This window comes from Alosa pseudoharengus, unplaced genomic scaffold, assembly GCF_046254945.1.
Source record: "Alosa pseudoharengus isolate Yale_2024_CS ecotype anadromous, Long Island Sound unplaced genomic scaffold, YU_APseudo_1.1 YU_APseudo_1.1_scf_4, whole genome shotgun sequence".
Taxonomy (NCBI): Eukaryota; Metazoa; Chordata; class Actinopteri; order Clupeiformes; family Clupeidae; genus Alosa; species Alosa pseudoharengus.
The window spans coordinates 38408838-38428837 of record NW_027468774.1 but is presented as its reverse complement, the minus strand read 5'-3'; the positions used below and the strand labels follow the sequence as shown (position 1 = coordinate 38428837).

Genomic DNA, 20000 nt, shown 5'->3' with positions numbered 1-20000 from the left:
ATTTCTGTTAAAGATCCCTCACTCTCAAGTCAAATATAGAAGTCCTAATAAATTGCAAGCGCTTGTCACCAAAACGAAATAGGTGCCAGTCTTAAAATAAAAATCAACTGAGGGTTGGGGATGAGAAGATCATTAAAAAAGTGCAAATAATACACTCTTACACACACCTGCTTACACACACACACACACAGACACCTGCATAAACACACTTACACACACACACACACACACACACACACCCTCCCATCCAGCTTGCTCAGTGTGGTGAGTCTCCACTTTCATCTGGGTCCAACTTTGGCTGAGTGTGGGCCGACAGCGTCTCTCTCTCTCATGAAGTCTCTCTCATTAAGGCCCTCTCTGTCCTGAAGCTGACCATTCACCCACCCATACACACACACACATCCACACACACACACACTCTCTAATGAGCTTCACATTACCCACTGACGTTGTGGGGAAAGGGTGGTGATGTGTCTGGCTGGGGTGGGGGGGGGCAGTGAGAGGAGGAGATGGAAAGGAGGAGGGAATCAACGAGAAGAAGAGAAAGAGAGAGAGAGAGAGAAAGAGAGAGAGAAAGAGAGAGAGAGAAAGAGAGAGAGAGAGACCAGGTAAGCTCTCTCGTGTCAGGTGCAGCATCACTTCCAAACGCAACATAATGAGAGGCAAAAAAAAAAAAAAACATGGTCTGGCATTACAATTCTGACAGGGGCAAGTGTATGACTGATGCCTTAATTATCAGAATTGACTCGTCTTAGTGTTTGTGCAGAGGTTCAAGAACCATGCATGTGAGCGTGTGTGTGTGTGTGTGTGTTTCCTTTCCTCCTTTCCTATGACATCCTCTTTTTCCTTGTCAGTCGAGTGTAATTTGCACGTCTCCACCGACCGTTAGCACGCTGCGCCGTGGCAAAGCGCTCCAGCCTCCCTTCCCACTCTATAGTAGGATAATGAGCTATGCAGTGAACTGTCTGTGAGGCTAAATTGCCAGCTACGTCTGATAATTCATTGGTTAAGAAACGGTAATCATTTAGATTAGTGCACTGCTACCTATTGCTCCCTTAATTGACCTTGTTGTTGGAAACGAGTAAGGCATACCGAATAAGATCTCTCGCTCGCTATGCTGTATTTCTTTTATATAATTCCCTCCACAGTCAGACGTTGACTCTGGCTTTACTGCCGGTTTGTGTTTTTGAATTTGGTCCTTTTGAAGATTTGAGGGAGATGCTTCGCTCACTTGAAGTTTTTTTTTTTTTTTTTTTTGTCAGTCAGTCGGTCCTTGACGTCGTGACTGCGTTAGCGGCAACAGTTAACTAATCATATGAGATTAATAAATCATCCCTGCCTCAATTACTCATCAGACTCGGAGATGCCGGCGCGTACCTGAGGCACTCGAGTAATTAATGTGCACAATTCTTCATTAAAGGTAATCATCTGACGTGCATGCCGAGCCGCAGCCCACTGTGTGTTCTCTGGCTTCCCGGGGCCCGAGAGCAAACGCGGGAAAAAGTAAGCATGAAAAAAAATATGCACACATTCGGAGAAAAACCACGGCGAGGCGTGAGCGAGGGAGTGGGCAGGCGGCGGGCGCTGCCCCCCGCTGCTGCAGTGACCGCTATCCAGCTCAGCTAGGTGCCCCACCCCACACACACACATGTGCTTGCATATTAACACATTTTCTGCTGACGAGAAGCACAACTCTAAGCCGCAGACTGGAGCTGTGAGGAGCATTGCGTGGCTGTGTGTGTGTGTGTATCAAAGAGAGGCAGGTATGTAGCCCAGCTTGTTCATACAGCAAACACACACAGTCATACACACCACGTGTACGTGCATGCATCGTCATAGATTCAGGTAAGATCAGTGGTACACATCAGATCAGTGTGACACATACACACAGTATCACAAACACTCATTGAAGGAAGAACACACACACACACACACGCTCACTTTCTCTCTTTCTTTCTCTCTCTCTCTCTCTTTCTCTCTTTCTCACATTCATATATATATACACACACACACACACACACACACACACACACACACACACACACACAAAAAGGCCACCATTTGAAAAGAATCCTCTGAAACAATGAGGAACATCATTAACATGCTGGAAGTCTGGCATTCTCAATAGGTGAGCAGAAAAGGCTGTTGTGTCAAATACACACAAAGGGGGAAGGCGATGCCCCACAGGGGGGTTTGTTTCGTGCTCAGCTGGCAGTATTGATGTGCCCGGGAGAGCAATGGCACCGTGGCACAGAGGGTGGAGAGAGACACAGAATGGCCTCTGAATAAGTCCATGTCGCACACCTGCCTCACACACACTGGCTGCCTGGTTATTAGCAGCCAGAGCTATTCAGTTGGGTACAGAGCCTCAGCGCAGCGCAAGCAGCGTCTCTCTTTGCTCAATAGCCGGCGCCTGCTGAGCAACATTCATTTTAGCAAATGTAGCTAGCGCCAAAGCTAACAGATATATTCTTTAATTTTGTTTCATTTAAACCGTTATTTTTTTTTGACAGTTTATTTTAATGTCAACCCTTTTTATATAAAGCTGATTTCAAAGAGAAGAAGAAATAATTATTATGACCGCCGCTAGCGAAGCTAGCGAAGCGGTCATATAGGGATTGTCAAAGTTTTTTTTTTTTTTTTTTTTCCCGTCATCTACTTCCTGAAATTTTGGTCAACGATACCCGGGGCACCGAAACACCAGGGCACATGAAATTTGGTGGGTATGTAGCCCCACTAGACTTTTACGGAAAAATTTCGTTTGGTCCCCGGGGGCCACTCCCCCTCCGCGCTGGGCCCCCCGAAACCCAAAAAATGCAGTTTTTCCTCAATAACTACCTGAACCGTGGCACCGAGGATGAAGAAATTTTTATGGTATGTTGGTCTCAAGGGCCCACATCAACTTAGCCCATAATCACTCATTTGTGATTTGCACCCCCCCGGTAAAAAATGAAAATGCAATATCATTCTGCTTTAATCGCCCCTCTCTTCAGTAAAGACGTTCAGAACTGCACCAAATTTTATGTGTATGATTAACCTGACATTCTCTGGGGGTATGCCAAGTTTCGTAGAATTTCATCCATGGGGGGGTCTAAAAAATTAAGTTATGTGTACATTTAGTGACTCTACACTCATTGGCCTGTAGATGGTGGTGCACACATATACACATGCACACACACACACAGGCACCCACATACTATCGGTATTAGAACGGCCGATACATAATTACAAATTCAGTAGGATTAAAAGAAAGCCAAAATAAATATTCATCATCATCATCATGGCTGCATTTCCAGTATTGGCGATAAGTAGTCGTTTGTCCACTAGATGGCGCATCGTTGCAGTGAGACGTAATTTTGTTGGAAGTTAATCTTAAATGGGTTGGAAAGACACTATGCTTCCTACAAGGACAAGACTGTAGGCTACAGTAGTTTACCGCAGAGAACGTCTAAGGGTAGGATGATTTCTGCATGACATGTAATTCCCATTTCCTCTTGAAGCCGAAATAAATCTGAGAATGTTTATCGGACATGCTTGTTTTTTACTGCAGGTAGGCTACGTTAATCCTATCAATAGCACAACGTAGGTAAAATAATGTTACCGTTAGCATGGTTGAGTGATGGAGGCCAATTTGATTATTGATGTATTTGTAGAAAACCATAAATGCGTTTATAAGCTACCAAGCAAATCGATAACAGCACTAATTGTATCTTTCGACTGTCATCTCATTTGCTTATGACCATAACCTAGGCTACTAACAGGAGCTAAGTGAGTTAGCCACAACACGTTCGCTACGTGATGGTTTTTTAATGGAAAATATATAGGCTACCTGAAAGATAACCTGTCTATGATCCCGTGATGATCGATCTACAATCTCCATTTAAACCAGATGTTTTAGAGCGCACGTTGAGATGTATTCAGGGCAGGGCTGTACCTACACATATTTGTTGCACGTGCTACAAAAATCATTCTTTGCGATGAATGATTTAGTACCAACGTTACAAGGGTCAGATACAGTTTTGCCTATGGCTATTCCGTGAGACTGAGGCGCTTTTTGTTTGTTCGAAGTGCGTGTTTAGGGTGTGAGAGGGGAGTCGATGTGCTTTGATTCCAGCTTGGTAGTTGTAGTCTATGCGATTAAAAAACACGTGTGTGTGAAGTATCCAAACAATGATAACGCTTTCATTATGGCTGCTTTAGCCACAGACCTTGAGCTACTGTACAGTGGGTTGGGTTCCGTTTAGAAGTGTCCACTTCATTCGCCCTTTCCGTGATTCACAGCTACGTGAAATGTATTACTACTGATATGCAAAACTATTAACTTTTTCGCCAAGAGGTGGCAGCTTGATACTGTAAGGTGTAAGCCATTGGTTCCAACGGAGATTTTATTTGGGTCGCCAGCATAGCCTAGCGACAATTTGTGTTGTGTAATAGGCCTAGCATAGGGCCTACCTTATATAGCTTATAGTTTGTTAACAGTCACGGTTTTGTCATAACTCCCTCTATGCATTTTTGCATTTAGAATAGCTCTAAAACCGGGGGGCGAACACGTCGCAGGGGGGGCGCCAGTGCGTGGATATCTCAATCGCAAAATTAAACAATATTTCTATCGGGCGCCTACCATGGACTAGGCTGGGTGAAAATCAAAAGATTGCGTCAAAAGATTGAGCTTAACCATTGACCTCATGGTTGCAAAATGCAAGGGAACATGAATCAGCATATTATTTGCACAAACAATAACGGAGAGTAGCTCTTCAACTTTGCCCATTAAAATGTGTATGAACAGTCTCGCAACGCATTTCATGAAGGCCCTTTGGACATGTCAGTTATTTGCACCACTGGGAAAAACGGCATTTTGTTTTAGACTACTGGTATTTCATTTGTGCATTGACAATAAAGCTGAATATCATTTGAACTAGATGACTAAACTTATGCATATGTAGAAGAAGAAACATTCACAAAAATCCATGACATGACCTCTCTTCTTGATAGCTGTTGAAAACTGCATGGAACTGACAGGGATTGTTTTGTTTAATAATAAATAAATAAATACATTATGCTGCTACCTTCTGCTTTTCCCAAATACAATGTAGCCTACAGGTGTACCTTTCATCAGTCCAGTTGCAATGGATGGACTGTGATGAACTGCCCTACTTGTGATTGTTTAGAGATTTTAAAGGTTTTATAACAATGTTACAGATTTTTTGGCCCAGAAACAAATCTATTCACCTTTGCAGCGCCAGTAGGCTACTTTGTGTGCGGAATGTGTGCAAACACACATTTCAAACAAGCATACACAAAAGTTTCAAGAGTGAGGAATGGAGTAGAAGATGGAGACAAATTCATTAATATGATTTATTTTCGCGGAATGGATGTGCAGGACTGAGCGGCGGTCATATTTTGTACCGCTACGCGGTACATCTAGTTTGAGAAGATGGTATGAGAGTTTTTTTTTCCGTTAGTCTTTTTTGATCGTTTTATTGCCAGTGCCCTCAATCTATAGAGCGTTAGAAGGAGCCCAAAGGCGAGGAGAGAGGGGATCTGGCTAGCCCGAGTAATTTCAGAGTGCTTTTTGAAAGCTACCCAGCTGTGCGTCGCTCTCAAGACCACTTGAGAGCCGCGAGACATGGTAAGCACCCCGGTAATCACTTAAAGAATCACTTAACCGCCACAGCAAGTAAAACTGTAATCTCCCTCTGACCCGAGAGCCAGTCGCGGCCACCTTTCAGGGCGCAGGGTGCAGGTAACTAATCTGTTATTATTCTCTCTGGAAGCCTCTCTCGCTGTCTGAGAGTGTGCACACACACACACACACATGCTTATACATATACATAAACAGGCACACACATACACACATACACACACACACACACACACACACACACACACACACAGTCATACATATACATAAATATGCACACACACACACATACACACACACACACACACACACGAACGCATGCATGCACACGCACACATACACACACGCCACCCACACACACACACATAATACACATAAACGTACATGTTTTCCACATGTGCCTAGTGTTAACACTGAGATGCAGGTGCACAAATACACCCTGCATTTAATTTTGTGACCTGAACTGTACATCATTCATGTCACACACAACACACTCCATCCTACACAAACAGAGACCTGTGCACACACACACACACACACACACCAACATACGCATGCCCAGTTTATGCAAATGATCATTGATCGACTGTACGATATATGCCTATTGCGCTATATCCAACATAGACACAAACACACACAAGGGCAGACTGTGTGTGCGCACATACAGTAATGCCATCATGAACAAGCAAACAAACCGTCACACATACACAAAACATGTTGCACTGCACACTCACACACGCACACACACACACGCACACGCACACGCACACACATACACACACACACACACAGAAAGAGTTATTCTCTTGTTCTCCTGTTCCAACAGTCTGTTGATTTATTTAGCGAACGGCTGTGCTGATTGCTTTGAGTGTATAACTTAAATTCCGACTGGCATGAGCCCGGTGACAGGCACATCACTTTAGCTGTCAGCTGTGCGGCTATTGAAGTTCCACGCCACTGTGTTGATGTATCATTCCAAAGAGCAGCTGGCCGCCAGAAAAGGAGGCACAAACCAACATGGAGGTGTTGTTATTTTGGACACACACCTAAACAAAAGGAAGCCATGGAGGTGTTGTTATTTTGGACACACACCTAAACAAAAGGAAGCCATGGAGCCTTGTGCGCAGCGCTGAATTATTTAGCAGGAGCCTGTCAACTTTTGCCCACAGTGCACTTTGTCACCAGGATTTGCCGACAATAATGATTTTTTTTTTTTTTTTTTTTAAATCAACCTCAACCTTACGAAGCAGGAGCCCTCAAAAGAGGAGGCAGAAGTGGTGTGTGTCGTTGATAGAACAATGCGTTCGTTGGCGGAACAAAGCGAGACAGTAGCCGCTGATGAGAGAAAAGGTTAAGATGCGCTTCAGCTGCTGCTAAAGAAAGCGCAGGCCTTTTGTGGGTGTCTGTACACTTTGTTTGTACAGCAGTTAGTTTAGTTTGTACAGCAGACTTTGTTTTATTGTTTTTCTTCATTCATATTGAAATTGTCATCGCAGGTCACATATCGGTGAACGAAGCTTTTGTGTGTGTGTGTGTGTGTGTGTGTGTGTGTGTGTGAGTATGTGTGAGTATGTGTGTGTGTGTGTGTGTGTGTGTGTGTGCCTTTGAAATAAATAAAAAATAAAATCTATCCAAATCTAAAAACAGGATCAATGGCCCTTTACTGTCCAGCAGAGCTATCGGCACATCACACGATTGACTCTCAACTGTCTTTAAAAGACCCTTTCGTCAGTTATTAAAAAAGAACTCCAAAGACTGTGTGACTGTGAATACATTTTTCCACGGAAATGGACAGCAGGTATTAATCAGAATTATGGGAGCCGGGAATAGGCATAGAATATAACTTTGATCCATAAAGATGAGGTGACATTTTTACTCTCAGCCTTCTCATAATTTATTAAGAAAATGTTAAATTTGACATAATCGAGTCTATTATATGAATAACACTAAATAAGTTATTATATCAATACCTAATGCTGAGTCTTATATCATATTCATTGCCAGGGAGTATTGCAGAGATGATTTCATGGAGGACAAATGATTCTTTTGGAGTCACGTTGAAGCTCTGTGTTGTGTAGGCCATTCCAGTTCAGCAAAGCGCCTCTTCGTAATGTCTGTATTTCTTTCTCAAGGTCCTTGAGATCAAGTGTAGTGACTTTTTGAAGCAACCATGTAAAAAGGGGAAAAAAGAAATGTGTTTTCATTTCAGTAGCATTATATTCACAGACCCTGAATGCTTGTGCCATCGGTTGGTGTAGCTGTTACATGGCTTTGTATGTGTGGATTTGTCTAGATGTGTGTGTCCACATGCGATTGCATGTTTGTGTCAGTGTGTGTAATTGCATAGTTCTTTTTCTCTCTCATTCTTTGAGAGAAATGTGTTGGGGGTGGAGGGGGCTGGGAAGGGGAGGGGGCTGGGAAGGGGGGGGGGGCAAGGACTAGATGGGGAGTAGTAGGCATGACAATATCTATTAATTGTACTATGAATTACAGCATCCTCCCCTTTGAGCGCAGGTCAGTGTGTGTGGCTCTGATCTTGTCAGACAAGGAGACTCATTTCCATTTTGAGCGACGACCACCAGCGCGCACGCACATACACACACACACACACACACACGCACCTGAGTGCAGCGAATGAACAAAAAAAGCCTTTAAATCCATCCAACTTCTCAACTCTATTTTCGAAAAGGCTATTCCCCACTTCTGTCAGCAGGCTTCTGGAGTGACAGAAAACACTGCCTATCGGAATTAAAGATAATGAAAGATCATTCGGAGGCTACAAGCAATAGCCTGTGATGATCTCTTACATTCTCAAAGCTCCATTTCTCCCCCACTCACTCACTTTATATTTCCTCCTCTTCTCTTCATCTTTTCTCTCTCCCTTTCTCTTCATCTCTCTCTCTCTCTCCATCTCTCTCTCTCTTCATCTCTCTCCCTCTCTCGCAGAAGAACATTGTGTCGTTTATAATTCCTTCCACACAAGAGGCGAGCAATTAATAAGGGAGGGGACACTCAATTGAAACGTCCTTTGACTAGCCCCCTTGTTCGGCTACCCGAGGGCATTTTATTTTTCAAAGTTTGCGCTTAATCACAGAATCTGGCCCGTGATGTTTCTGACAGGTCATTTCCGTAACACAGTTGACAGAGATGGATTACATGGAGCCCTGTATTGGATCCCATGCTTTTGTGCGCCGGCGATAAGACTAGGTAAGGGTTATCTCAACGTGAGAGCCCGGGAACGATACGGCTACCTAATAAGTCCCAGGATAATACAGCGCGCATAGAGGTAGCAGCATGGTGCTGAACGCGACAAGAGGACTGGCCTTGCTCACACAGGGTTAGAAGCGCACAAACGTGGAAAAGAGAGAGAGAGAGAGAGAGAGAGAGAGGAAAAGGAAAGACATTTATTTGTGGGTGCACAACAGATATATACTGTACATACCGTTTCCCAACTATTAGCCGCGGCTTATACATTGATTTTGCTAAATGTCTTCAGCTACTGTATGAGGTTAATACACTGTAGCAGTTATTATGGTTTTGTTTCTTTTAACTTGCATAAAACACAGACCTGCGGCTTATACACAATGTGGCTAATACACAGGAAATTACTGTAGTCAGCTACTCATGCTAAGCCTATATACTACTTGCCAGATGCTTGTATGTGCACAGCAGTGTGTCCACGGCATACAGATGGACAGGCTCCTTCGGGCTATTGAAAGCATAAATTAGCTGCTAACCGATTATTTCTCTAGAAAATTATAGGTTATCTCAAACTCCCATCTGATATGTTTGTATGGCACCTTTAATCTAAGTGTAATTTAAGCAACACATTGAGTATTAAGGCTTAAAATGAAATGGTTGCTTCCTACAGAGAATAATATGCCATGATGTAGTCAGTAATCTTAGTCATTTTAGCCTCTCCAGTTTCTCTCTTCGATTCTGTAGTTCAGGCTCAGTGATTTGAGTCCATTGCTGATAATGTCTAAACTGTAGGAACTGAGAAACTCTGTTCGACAATAAACTTATTTTAGCCTTTCCATATGTGAAAAGCTGAATAAATCGGTGCGCAAGTAATCTAGTATGTATTGAGAGGGAAGGTGTAGGTGTGTGTGTTGGTGTGTGTGTGAGAGAGAGAGAGAGAGAGAGAGTGTGTGTGTGTGTGTGTGTGTGTGTGTGTGTGTGTGTTTACTGTAGATATTGCATGTGTATTCTTGAAAGGGGTGCAGTTAGACAGAGAGAGGGAGAAACACTTAAAGCACTTTTATGAGAACCTGTCAACACACCCTCCATGCCCAGGATTAATTTGCGAGAGAAACTGTTACTTTAGCGGCTCGCTTGCCCCAGCTGTTCCACTAATTGAGCCGCCTGTGTGTGTGTGTGTGTGTGTGTGTGTGTGTGTGTGTGTGTGTGTGTGTGGTGGGGGAAAAGGCAGAAGGCATTGTATCTCGTAAATTCTGTCATGCAGGGATGCCTTTCCTGAATATTGGATAACAATCTGAAAAGGAACAATTGATGTTAATATGAGCTCTCATGGCATGGTGTGTGCATGCTTTTTTCCCCTTCTTCAGCGACCACATCCCAAAGCAAGTGGAAAAGTTGTTGAAACGTGTGAATTCAAATGAGAGTCTGGGAGATGGATGGTGGGCACGGCAGCCCTTCTGCACTAACACAGTCCAGCTCTTCCCAGGCAGTGCCCCATGTATTTTGCTATCGTTTTGTCCCCTGTGTCTTCTCCATAGGGTGTTTGGTAATTGGCTCTCATTTCATTCATGGCGTCATTGTGGTCTAGCAGCTGGATAATTGCTGCAAGCCAGCAAACGAACAGGAGCTCTATGCTTTATAGATCTCTCTCTCTTTCTCTCTCTCTCTCTCTCTCAGTCTGTCTCACTACACTCCTTTTCAGTGGTATTCCATAGCTTGTTTGTCAGTTACTCAGACTGTATCCACCCGAGGGTCCATGAGGTAGAAGTGAGAACTTGGACATGATTTCACTCATCTGCAGAAACGAAATGCTTAGTCATTGTTTTATTCACACTGTCTTTTCATCATTCACCTCTCCTACTTCAGGCATGACCTGATCAATCAGTCAAGACCACAAGGGGAGAATGTGGAGTGTGTGTGTGTGTGTGTGTGTGTGTGTGGGTGTGTGTGTGTGTGTGTGTGTGTGTGTGTGTATGTGTGAGTGTGGGTGGGTGTGTGGGTAGGTGTGGGTGTGGGTGTGGGTGTGTGTGCGTATGTGTATGTGTGTGTGTGTTCACACAGAGATTTGCAGTTTCTTCATTCTAAAGAATAGACTTGCGGTGCAAAAATTCTCAAGGTCTTCAACGAAACATGAATTCATGCACAAGGTCATTCTTCCACCTGCCAATAGTAAATTCAAAGACATACTTCTGTATGTTACAGAAGTAATGCAAATAGTACGACACTAACACAGTTATTAGTGTTCCCTTGCACACTTGCAGCAACGATACATCAACATAGCGGTAATATCAGCCTCCCAAAACACACAAGCGCTGCTCGGTGGAAGGACTCCAGTATTTAGTAGCAAATTATGCTGCCAGCAAGCGAGATACATCATGACATTTGCACTGTCCGGTGGTATTAAATGCAAGGTTAAGGTCTGGCAAGGCAAGAAATATGGCGTCTGGAGAGCTCAGATTTATCTTTATCTCCTCTCCGAGCCTGATCCCTGATCGCCCCTGGCTACATCGGGCTTGAAATCTTTTGTCAGGGCCCGTCATAATAAGATGAGGGATATAATGTCACAAGCCGATCTCCAATCTCTGCACGAGTTAAGGCTTTATAATCTATGTCGGTATATTCAGCCGATAGGTCTTTTTCCCCTTCTCTCAGGGAAAAGTCTCTTCCCTGCCATATCTCCCTCTCTCTTTCTTTATCTCTCTCTCTCTCCCTCCTTCTTCCCTTAGTCTTTCCAAAGCATCCCTCTAATGCGACGGCCATGAAACGCGGATGTTTCTCATATGTGGACATAATTAATGAGGAAGCAGTGTGTTCCTTCAATTAGCACCAGAGGGAAAAGTGGAATTGGCCTCTTTTTGTAGAGCGTGGCAGATTTAAGGACCTCAGTACAGGGCACCCGAATGGAGAGGCTCCTAATGAGCAGTGGGAGTTGGAGGAATAAGCAGAAAGAATATATTGTGTAAACATCTCCAGTTATTTAAACTGGCAAAGGTAATTGATGATCCTATTTGAGAGGGCTGCTTCAGTGGCCAGAGGGGGGGTGTGAAAATGAGCAACATTTTTTCACCAAGTCTTTCATTTCCTCTTCCTCGTTGCTATTGGAAGCCATATTACAGTACATCTATATCACACTACATCGGGATTGGCAAGACTCACAAATAGCCTTGAATGTCCTGGTGGTGTTTTAAAAATTGGACAGATAAGCTTTCGCTATCCTGTTTTAGAATGTACAGTAATGCTTAAGTTAAGTGTCATGATTTTACATTTTTAAGAGGATTAAAAAGTAGGCTCTTTTCTGGTGTGTGTGCGATTGCATTGAATGTATAAAAGCACATGTGATGTTATCTTGTCATATTTCAACAGTTTGCAATAAAGCATTGAGTGGTTTGTGAACATATTCTTTTGGTGTTACCCTAATAAGTATACATGCATACTCATGTCAAAAGCTCTTTCTCTATTTCTCTCTCTCTCACACACACATACACACAACCAACATAAACACACACACATACAAACACACACACACACACACACTACACATATGCACACACACACACATACTACACATATGCACACACACCCACACACACTCATACACATACAGTACGTATACACATACTCTCACACATACCTCCTGTCCTGGGCTTTAAGAATGAATGAGCGGGGTCACGTCTTAAGAGCAGCAGCCTGTGATTAGCGGGAGTGGTCTGGGAGTGGATGGAGGGCCCATCCTCCTCGAGGCGTCTGCTATGCTCCGTTCCTCACTCAGCTTCCTAAATGAAGGCCGGTCCCCCAGGAGTTCGGCCGACAGCCTGAGCATGCCGCTCTAATCTGGCCCAGGAAGAGTAAGGCTAATTAATGATATGCTAATGCCTCTCGTTGTGCGTCCCAGTCGCCCGACACAAGGTGTTTTCGCCGCTGATGTGTATGGACATAGCGGCCATTGTTCCACAATGCCGAGTTAGATGTCAGACGAATGAAGACTTCAAAGGATTTTTTTCCCCCTTTCCTCTCCTCTCCCTACGCAGTACCCTTGGTGCATTTCAGAGTGAGTTACGCAAGGAAATTGTTTTATTGTTTTAATTGGTTCATTAAAGGAAGCTACTCATGAGGAAAAATGTGCGTTGCTGTTGAACCGTCTAAAGTGACTGCGAGCCGAATAAACTGGCTTTGCAGGTTTGTAACACGCTATAGGAGGGCCAGTGTTCTCTGTCACCCCCCCCACACACACACACACACACACACACACCCCACCCCCCATCTTCCTGTTCTGTCAACACAACCGCTAATGAAGCCAAAACTGCTATTACTCATGTCTCAAGTTAATGAATGATCTTTCAGTCAGTTTACCCTGATGCTTGTTTGTCCTCATCAATACGCGGAGGCTGACATGATTTGCTAAAGGTAGCCACCCAGCCATCCACAGGGTCATTTCTCCAGCGCTGACGCCTGCCTCCTCCTACTCCAGGGCATTGGCACGCGTTCTCACACGTTCTCACTCTCTGTCTCTCCTACGCATGTTTGTCTACTCGTTGTCGATCTATCTATCTATCTATCTATCTATCTATCTATCTATCTATCTATCTATCTATCTATCCATCTATGTGTTGGTTTTTCTGCATTTCTGTCTACATTGTTTATGCATTTATCCGTCTGTCTGTCCGTCTCTCGCACACCTCCGTTACTTTTGCCTCCCTCGTTCGCTGGGGTAGGAGGCTGGAGACTGGAGATGGGCTCAGCAGTGGGTGGACACGTTAGCGCTCCACATATTAAACAGTTAATTAATGGACTCCTGTCCGGGCGCCTCAGCCCCCGTCTCCGTGCTGGAGGAGGCCCCGGCACGTCAGCTCTGATGGATCGCGGATCCGTCAGCTCCGAGGCTTTTTCCTGTTGGTCGGTGCTGAACCGTTACTGCATGTGACAGCCCCTGGTCCTGTCACAACCAATCGGCCCCTCCTCGCCGGCGCGGCAGCGAGGGAAAGTGACACGTTAATGGAAGCTAAAGCACTCTAATGGCAGCGCCTGGTGAAAGCGCGGAGAAGTCATCCGCGGCATTTGCCCCGGCTCCGCGCGAGATGTCGCTCTGAATGGCTGTCCGGGCATAAAGATGGCCTGCCCTCGTCCACCTCGCACCCCACCCCCGTCGCCCTGTCCTCGCCCCACACCTCGAGCCTCTCCTACGCTGTCAGCCGGGCACCATAAACACCTACGCAGGGGCTTGAGATGTGTTTAGTCCCTTTCCGAGAAAGAGCGTTTTATCATAGCAAAAAAGAGAAATCATTCAGATTGATGGAAATGTCGAGATTACGAACTGAAAGCTGTAATTTCCATGCAATTTTCATATTAACGTCCGAAGCTCACGCAGCACTTCGAGTCAGGAGGAGAGAGCAAGTCACTGTGCTGGTGTCTTCATGCATATGCTATGTCGTGTACATCTCGTTTACACACGTTTTTACATATGCCTGTTGAGACGAACCTCCGGGCCAAAAAGATTCTTTATAGGATGATTCTCCACCAAGGTGATTAACAGCGGTCTTACAATTGCTATCGCTGCCAATTAGCGATAGCGACCTGCAAAGGCACTGGAAAGAGGAACGCCTCGCTGTTGTCAGGACCCAGCGGCCGTCGGGGGTGGACAGCTCGCTCCTCCTCGCCTCTCCAGCACTGCCTCGGTCCCGCCGCCAGCTAGCCAACTGCGGTGGAGGTTTTCCCGCCACTGCGGGACCGCTTGCCTTCGTCCCACCCAGTAATCAATTTGCGGGGCCCCTGGCGCCGACAGCAACACGGGGTAACAAACGACGGCGCACACGGCGGCTCCCCTCGTTGCCTTTCCAGACGTGCACTCGAGAGCTAATGAAAGGAAAGCCTCAGCTGCCACGCAATCTGGCGGCACTTCTCCGCCGAGGCCGTGCCGTTGCTGCTCCCCGGTGGATTGGGGGCCCCATTGTCTCCGAGACGCCGCTGCCGCGAGTCGAGCCGCAGTCCCATCTGTTTAAGTAATTACTGTCATGCATAGTGACTTCCCAAATTGTGCAGCCGTGGCTAAAGAAGGGATGTCCAGGTATCCCCATGATTAGCCCACAGGTACTAATTACCACTGATGTGGTCTTTGAAATGTAAAAAAAAAACCCTCTAGGTTAAACGATTCAAATGATTTCAATTCCTCAATGGCTGCAATCCATAGCGAGTGCCTGTACGTTGGTAATTATGTTGATACAAAGCATACACCATTATGGAATCTGTAGATGAAACGTGTGAAGGAAATCATCTCAAGTCTTTACATGTGTTGATGTACATGAAGAGTTTTTTTTTTGTATGTCATTGAGAATCTTGTGAAGACATGCTTTATAGATATTCACCGGGGCGAGCCAGGTCTTAAGTGTGTGTTCGGAGTGTTGCTGCGCAACTTCCATTCACCTTTTCACCTTACCATGACTTCCCGCTGTGTGTTCATTATGCTGCACACCATGCTACCCATCATCTCCAGCTAAATGTTTGAGTTGGTTAACATCATATCATCACAGGAAGAGAGAGTGATAAGGACAGAGGGAGCGAGAGATAGAGAGAGTGAAAGAGTGAAAGAGAGAGAGAGAAAGAGAGGGCAGAGGCAAAAAAATGATATTAACAGAGAAAAAAAAAGCCTGGGTTCCCTGCAAATCCCGTCTCCACACGAGTTCATCAATCTTCCCAACACGTTCGGCACCTGGTGCAGTCCTGTCAACTTCCTGACACTGGGTGGAGGCAGCCAGTCCTCCCTTATTAGTCTGTCAGCGACGCCAAGGCTCCCGCCTGGCTCCCAGCCTGAAATGGAGACCAGTCCTGAAGCCCAGCACCGCACCGCACAGCCAATGTGAAAAGAACCCAACCTGATACTAAATGACAAAGTGACAAGTCCTGCCCAAGCCCATTTAACTAGCGACTAGCATGGAGCCATGCCGGCATTAGTTGAGTATTGAAACGGGAAAGGTGAAGCTTGTGTTATTTTTTTTAATGATGTCGTTAGTGTCATTTTGAGGTATTGGTTAGGAAAATAACCCGTTGAGCTCAATCTCTCAGGCTGTCTTTTCATTGTCCTGTTCGTTGTTCTTTTCTATGTTCTCCTTTTTGCAATTCTATCTCTGCCCTCTGGTGAAAAATTTAAGTGTTATTTTAAAACCAAAATTACTCTTTTTTATGTTGGCTGTTCTCCGCTGTGACTATGATCATGGGAGAAATATTCATTATAATCACAGATCCATCTGCATGCTCACCCAGCCAACACCTTGAGATGAGAGCCTTGCGTGTCTCGTTTAGCCAAACACACAGTCCTCTCTCGGCCTGCTGCATGCTGTAGGACTGTCAGTCTTATACATAATTAAAATAACATAATGGAAACAGTCAACCATACTCTTACCTAACAGCACAACCATCTTGCTGCAGTCGGAAGAGAGAGAGAGAGAAAGAGAGAGAGAGAGAGAGAGAGAGGGAGGAAGAGGGGGATTTGTATGCTAGTCTTCCATAGCTGGGAGCAAGGGACACAACAAAAATTGAGGATGTTGCAGAGCTCTAAAAATAATATCGATAGCCCACTGACAATAGTTTCTTTGCTGAATAAATCTCCCAAAGACAGGTTATAAAGTCTGACATCTCAAAGTTTTAAATTCATGGAAATGTAATCCAAAGTCTTGGTGCCACTTTATATAAGTCTTCATACATTTCAGTGTATATACTGTACAGTATATACATATTGTAAGAATTAATACTGGCTTCTTTGGATAAGTAAATGTCATTAAATATTACTAGAAGCCTAATACTACACGGTGTAGTATACATTATACATTTTAAAAATACATTGTAGTTCAGAATTATGTATTACGTACATTGTACATACTGCAGTACCTCAGCTCAGTTACTTACAAATCTGACAAGATTTTAACCATTAAACTGATTTTCATTGTGCTGGTATTTCATGAAAACAAATATCCCAAGTGACAGTTTCAGATATTTTACATCTAAAGTCATTTTCCCCTGCACCTTTATGCATTGTGAGAGCGCCAGCAGGTGAAGAGGCGAGAGAATAAAATCCTGCCTTTTTTTTCTCCCTGGTCATGCTTCCAGCTACTTAATTCACGAGCGGCTGTAACACAAACCTGTGACAAATTGCTAATTATGAAATGGCCCCTGCTTTAAAGTCAGCTGTGCTGCTCAGAGACGCTGAGCCACCATCGCTACCCAGACACTGACAGGAGGAGGAGGTGCATGGCCACCTCTGGGCCAGATCCACGCCAGACTCTGGATGATGTGTGTGAGTGAGGATGCACAGGTATGGCTCTGTTAGCACAGAGCAACGCACACACACACACACACACACACACACACACGTGCACGAGAGTGATTCTCATGCAGGCAATATGAGTGATGCACCACTCCTGAACTCCTCAGCTTGCCCGTTCCACCATGATTGGGTGAACCAAGTGAAATGCAGCTGTATGAAAGTCATCACACACACACACACACACACACACACACACACACACACACACACACACACACACACACACACACACACACACACACACACACACAAGATGCTTGAGTGATGTGACACGACACATACTTGCTTGCTCTTTTTCAAGGAGCGGTGGATGCTTTATTTTTATTCCATGTAGCTGAAGACAACAGAAGTGGTGCAAAGGGCAGCCATGTCTCATATCAAGTCACCACGGGCTTGGTGATTGACGGAAAAATAAATAAATAAACAGCATTGAGTGGTATTGAAATTCAGAGATTGTGGTGTAACCCAACCTGTCTCAATTAGCTGACAGAGCTACTGTATCTAGATGCATGGGTTGCATGAGCAGCATTTGATCATTCATCCGGGCACCAAGACTAACCTGCTTAAAAACAATACTGTAGTGTAAATGGAGCATGTACATGGTGGTGGGAGACATTGAAAGGAAGTGTGGGTGGAAGAGAGAGAATGAGAGAGAGAGGAAAAAACAATATGGTCTCTGAGACAGAGAACAGAAATCATCAACATAAAATAGAGCAAGCCTACTTGGCTTTTTTCATCATAATGTACATCTTGCTGTTTTTAAAAAATCAGTAGGCAACTCAGAACTGCATTGATTTTCTTACTATGTTCTATTATTATAACAAGATTCTGAAATCTCTCTTCCTAAGTCCACTATATTATTAAGGTTTGCAAATCAGTGGTTTGTTAAAAATGAAAGGTATAATTGAAGAGGAAGAAAATTAATAATTCAGTATTTCTTTTCTCCCTGTCTATGTTCTTTAATGCTATGATTATTTTATGTAGGAGAGACCTTGGTGTTTTAACTGCATACAGTACAGTATGTGTGGTTTTCTCTTTGATTGTGCTGAGATTGTGTTAGTTATGGTTAATAGGTCTACAGCGAACACCGATAAACTTGTCTCAAGCATGATTTTGTCAGTTAGTATGCAGCTGATGAAAAGAAACAGTAGCCTACTGGTCATCCGCTTTTCCGGTGGCGTCATCTATTATTTACCGGCCAATATTTTCCCGAGTTCAGGTAAATGGTCTTTTTTGGAGGTTGTCGGAATGATGGGAAGTCCACTGAACCTTTTTTTATTTGAATGAAAACTCTCCATTTAATTGACATTTTATGAGTGGTGTCCCTTGTATATATTTAATTATTGATACTCGAGATTGTGCTTACAGTTTGTCTAGCAGAGGACATAACTGACCTCAACCTCAAGCATTTTAAAAGTTATCACGCAAGCGCGTGATCATGCATGCTTGCACGCAAGCAAGCATAGTCTAATTTAAGACATAAATGTGCATGTTGCCTTTTTCTTAGAGGCCTTCAATTATCATAGGCTTTAATTGGAGAATACATAAGATGTTTGTGTAGCATATGTTTTTATTTTTTATTACTGATCTAATAGTAGCTATTAAGCTGACATCAGTTTTAATAATAATCCATTTTTATTAAATTCAATTACCAGGGACAATCAATATTAGGCTAATCCTTACTGTATTTAACTATCATATTCACATTATGCCATATGGACAAATAGGATACAGATAATCTATTGCCCTCTTGCTTAAAAAAATATGAAGCATTTTTATTATATAACACCGAGTAGGTGACGTATGTAATTAAACTGTTCTTAATTCTCACTTGGGCATTGTGCGCCTGGGCAGGTTTTCTAGGAAGGCGCTTTGTGGTTATGCGAGTTTTTTCCAACACTGCAGTCATGGAATGAATTCTGGCAAGCACATGCTCCACATTGAGTAGATGGAATACATAATAACATCATGCGTTTCCTTGGAGGAATATAAACATACCCCTGCAACCCCCTTCAAAAATGATCTAAGCATACCCTTCTCCCTGCCTCCCCTCCCTCATCGACTCCCCGCGGAGATTCAGATGCTCGCTGAAATTCCGGTCAATGAAACAGACGCTGTCCCTGGACCCAGCTGACAGCAAATGAGAGCAGGGGTAACGTCGGGAGCAGCCGTAGCAGAATCTGAATAGGTGTCCATGAATAAAAATAAAAAAACGGGAATCATACTAGCAGCATTAAGACGCAGCGGCATGGGCATCGCATGAACTACCGGGAAGTTAGATCCGACCAGAGGCAGACTCTCTATCTGTGCACCTCTCCTCCCCTCAGTGTTGGTAGGCAGACCGAGACCGCTTTTTCACCCTTTACTAGGTCTTACACGCACATTCCTGCAAACGCTCAGACACACATTCTATTTTCGGTCACATCCACACGCACTCGGGCTCGCGGATCAGACAGGCTCTCGCTCTCACACACACTTGCATTAACTCGCGCACACATTTACACACAACTCAGACACAAACACAGTCACTTTTAAACACACTCGGGTACTTGGGCACTGTTATCCAAATTCATACACACACACACACACAATCACGACTGCCAAGCAAGTAGCTTCTCTTGCGACCGGGTGCTTCTTAAGTAAAAATCTAAAGCGTTGTAGGACCGGCAAAGCAATTTCAACAATCCGTGAGTCTCAACTGTCAAACGGGACCAGCGATCTCGTATGCAAGCCCCTTCCATCGCGCTGCGTAGACTGCACGGGAGCACCATGCAGCATCCCCTCGCGGGCGGAACGTGCGTGGCGCTGCCGAACGTGGACGCGTGTCCGCAGCTCTCCTGTGCC

General features: G+C 44.4%; 1 protein-coding gene across 3 annotated transcripts in view; it reads left to right on the top strand.

Annotated features, from left to right (window-relative positions):
* Positions 1-20000, top strand: part of rbfox1 (RNA binding fox-1 homolog 1) — a 230591-nt gene that overhangs the window by 71427 nt on the left and 139164 nt on the right. Inside the window, exon 1 of one of the 3 annotated variants that reach the window (XM_076266197.1) lies at positions 19513-20000. This exon is cut by the window's right edge and continues 24 nt beyond it. The exons of 1 other annotated variant lie outside the window; for it this stretch is intronic. In XM_076266197.1, coding sequence (XP_076122312.1) covers positions 19881-20000 — 120 coding nt within the window. In that variant the 5' untranslated portion in view covers positions 19513-19880. Of the gene's footprint in view, positions 1-19512 lie in introns of those variants that run through there. One more of the 3 variants, XM_076266198.1, reaches the window with a different exon arrangement.